General features: G+C 36.4%; 1 protein-coding gene across 4 annotated transcripts in view; it reads right to left on the bottom strand.

The window, feature by feature from the left end:
- The window catches only part of phf2 (PHD finger protein 2), a 63,224-nt gene that overhangs the window by 42,193 nt on the left and 18,884 nt on the right, over nt 1-2,147 (bottom strand). For all 4 annotated transcript variants that reach the window (XM_014021695.1, XM_014021696.1, XM_014021697.1 and 1 more), the window contains exon 4: nt 496-656. In XM_014021695.1, the coding sequence (XP_013877149.1) occupies nt 496-656 (161 nt within the window). The remainder of the gene's footprint in view (nt 1-495; nt 657-2,147) is intronic.

Genomic DNA, 2,147 nt, shown 5'->3' on the forward strand with positions numbered 1-2,147 from the left:
TTTCTTAACATTTATTAATGGTACCATCATGGTCTGTCCTGTGCAGAATGACAAAACACTAAATGAGTTCTTTACTAAAACCTCTGTAACTTTGCTCCAGTTCATTTTAGCAGCATGAATCTTTGCACAGTTAATGACCACAAGTGGATTTATGGTTTCCAAGAGTTTTAGCCTGATTCATTATGGTTTTAAATARGTTATATACTGTCTAATGARAACATTATTAGGACAGGAGGGAAATAAAATAAACATATGTTCCATCCTCAATATCTCTGAAACAACAGCAGCTGTTTTAATACTTACACTTGTGATAAAGTGTTGCTTTATTTTGATACCAAGATTATTTAAGTAGAGTTTGTAAAAGCTGAAAAAACACTCAGTTACACGTCAGCATGGTGTTTTGAGCAAATGTATCATGAAAACCCCTTGGGGCTTAAGAGGTTAACTGTGGCAGCCATCTTGAACAGGTCTAAGTGTAAAGTTGGAGTTTCTTACCAACGTAGTTCTCCACATCACTGATGTAGAAGGTGGGAGCGGGCATGGACATGCCCAGCCCCTCCTTCTTGTGGACCAGGATGGGTTCGTTGAAGCCGTTCTCCTCCAGGTAGTCCAGAGTCAGCTGACTGCCGCTCAGCTTCACCACGATGTCGTCAGCACTGAAAGCACACACAGCCTGCTTTAACACGCCAACATTACACCTGCAAGCGAGACCAACTGCAGACACATGGTCAGACAGCGCCCCCCAGTGGACGTCTGGCCGACACTACAACAACAAATCACAGACTAATCACATTTGAGTCAAAATACTGTTTTAACAATCTTCCTGTTAAATAAAGTTTACATGGAGCAACATAAAAACGTCTTGGCTCTTATGTTTTAGGTGTAGAATAATGTAAACCTGACTGAGCCTTTCACAGATTAGTAAAATACATGTAATTATACATGTAAATTATATTCTATTAGAAGGAAGCTTTTTATTTTCTGTGTTTCAAGTCATTTTCATAAAATAAGTTGAACATGTGTTTTCAGGTGGATGTAAATAATGTACTGTATGTAAACAAACCCTCAGCACTGAATTTAAACACATTTTAGTCAAGAATTGGGTCATTTTCAGCTGTTTCTAAGACACGAAGTAGTTTTATTAAGTGATATGTTTCTGTTAAACCTGGATTTACTGGCAGCCCATCACTTCCTGTCATCCTGCGACAGAAAGTCAGGCACATGTTGCAAAAAATTTTAGCAAGTCCAGCTAAAAACACTGTCTGTTACTGTCAGGTTATTATCATCTTGATTGAAGTTACAGAGCTGTGGTCTGCAGGACCTGAGTGTTTTCCACTGCTTCTTTCTACTCCTGGGTTTCTGACTGTCAGCCTTTATTCTAAGTCTGGTTAAAATATTCCTCTTTAACAAGTTGAGCTCATGATAAAAACAGAGGAGATAACTTTTCCTCTACATTTACAAGAAAAACTGAGTAAAACAAAGAAATAACAAAGTGGTGAGTGTGTGGAACTGACTGATTTTTACGTTCAAACCATTTTGAAAATGTAAGAAAGCTTTTGAAGCTTATTTGTGTTGGAAGCAAAATAAAACCTGTCTTTTAGCTTTGATGGGGGTTAAAACAGCTGATATTCACCATCTTAAGGTTTTACTCACAGATTTTCTGATAAACTGATAAAACTTTTCTGCTAAAATCTGACTATCATTTCTTGTATAAAAATAAATAAATCTAGAAAATAAATATGATTTAGGAAAACATGCTCTGAATACTTTGTTTTAAAATATATTTTGGTATACTTTATAAAAATATGTTTTGTAAAATATACTTTACATTTAAATTAAACATTGGAACACACTGCGTCTTTTTTAAATACAGTGTGTGTATTTGTAAAAGTGTATATTTTTGATGCACATTTTAAAAACATTGCAATATACATTATTTATGAGCTACTGTGTATATACACTCACCGGCCACTTTATTAGGTACACCTGTCCAACTGCTCGTTAACACTTAATTTCTAATCAGCCAATCACATGGCGGCAACTCAGTGCAACAGAGCTGCTTCATGGAAGAACCTCAGCTTAGCCTGTTAGCTTTAGCGTTAGCCCCGACGCTATCGCCATATATATGTATTAGCTCAGCGCTACAC

The sequence above is a fragment of the Austrofundulus limnaeus genome, unplaced genomic scaffold (genome assembly GCF_001266775.1).
Source record: "Austrofundulus limnaeus strain Quisiro unplaced genomic scaffold, Austrofundulus_limnaeus-1.0 Scaffold301, whole genome shotgun sequence".
NCBI lineage: Eukaryota > Metazoa > Chordata > Actinopteri > Cyprinodontiformes > Rivulidae > Austrofundulus > Austrofundulus limnaeus.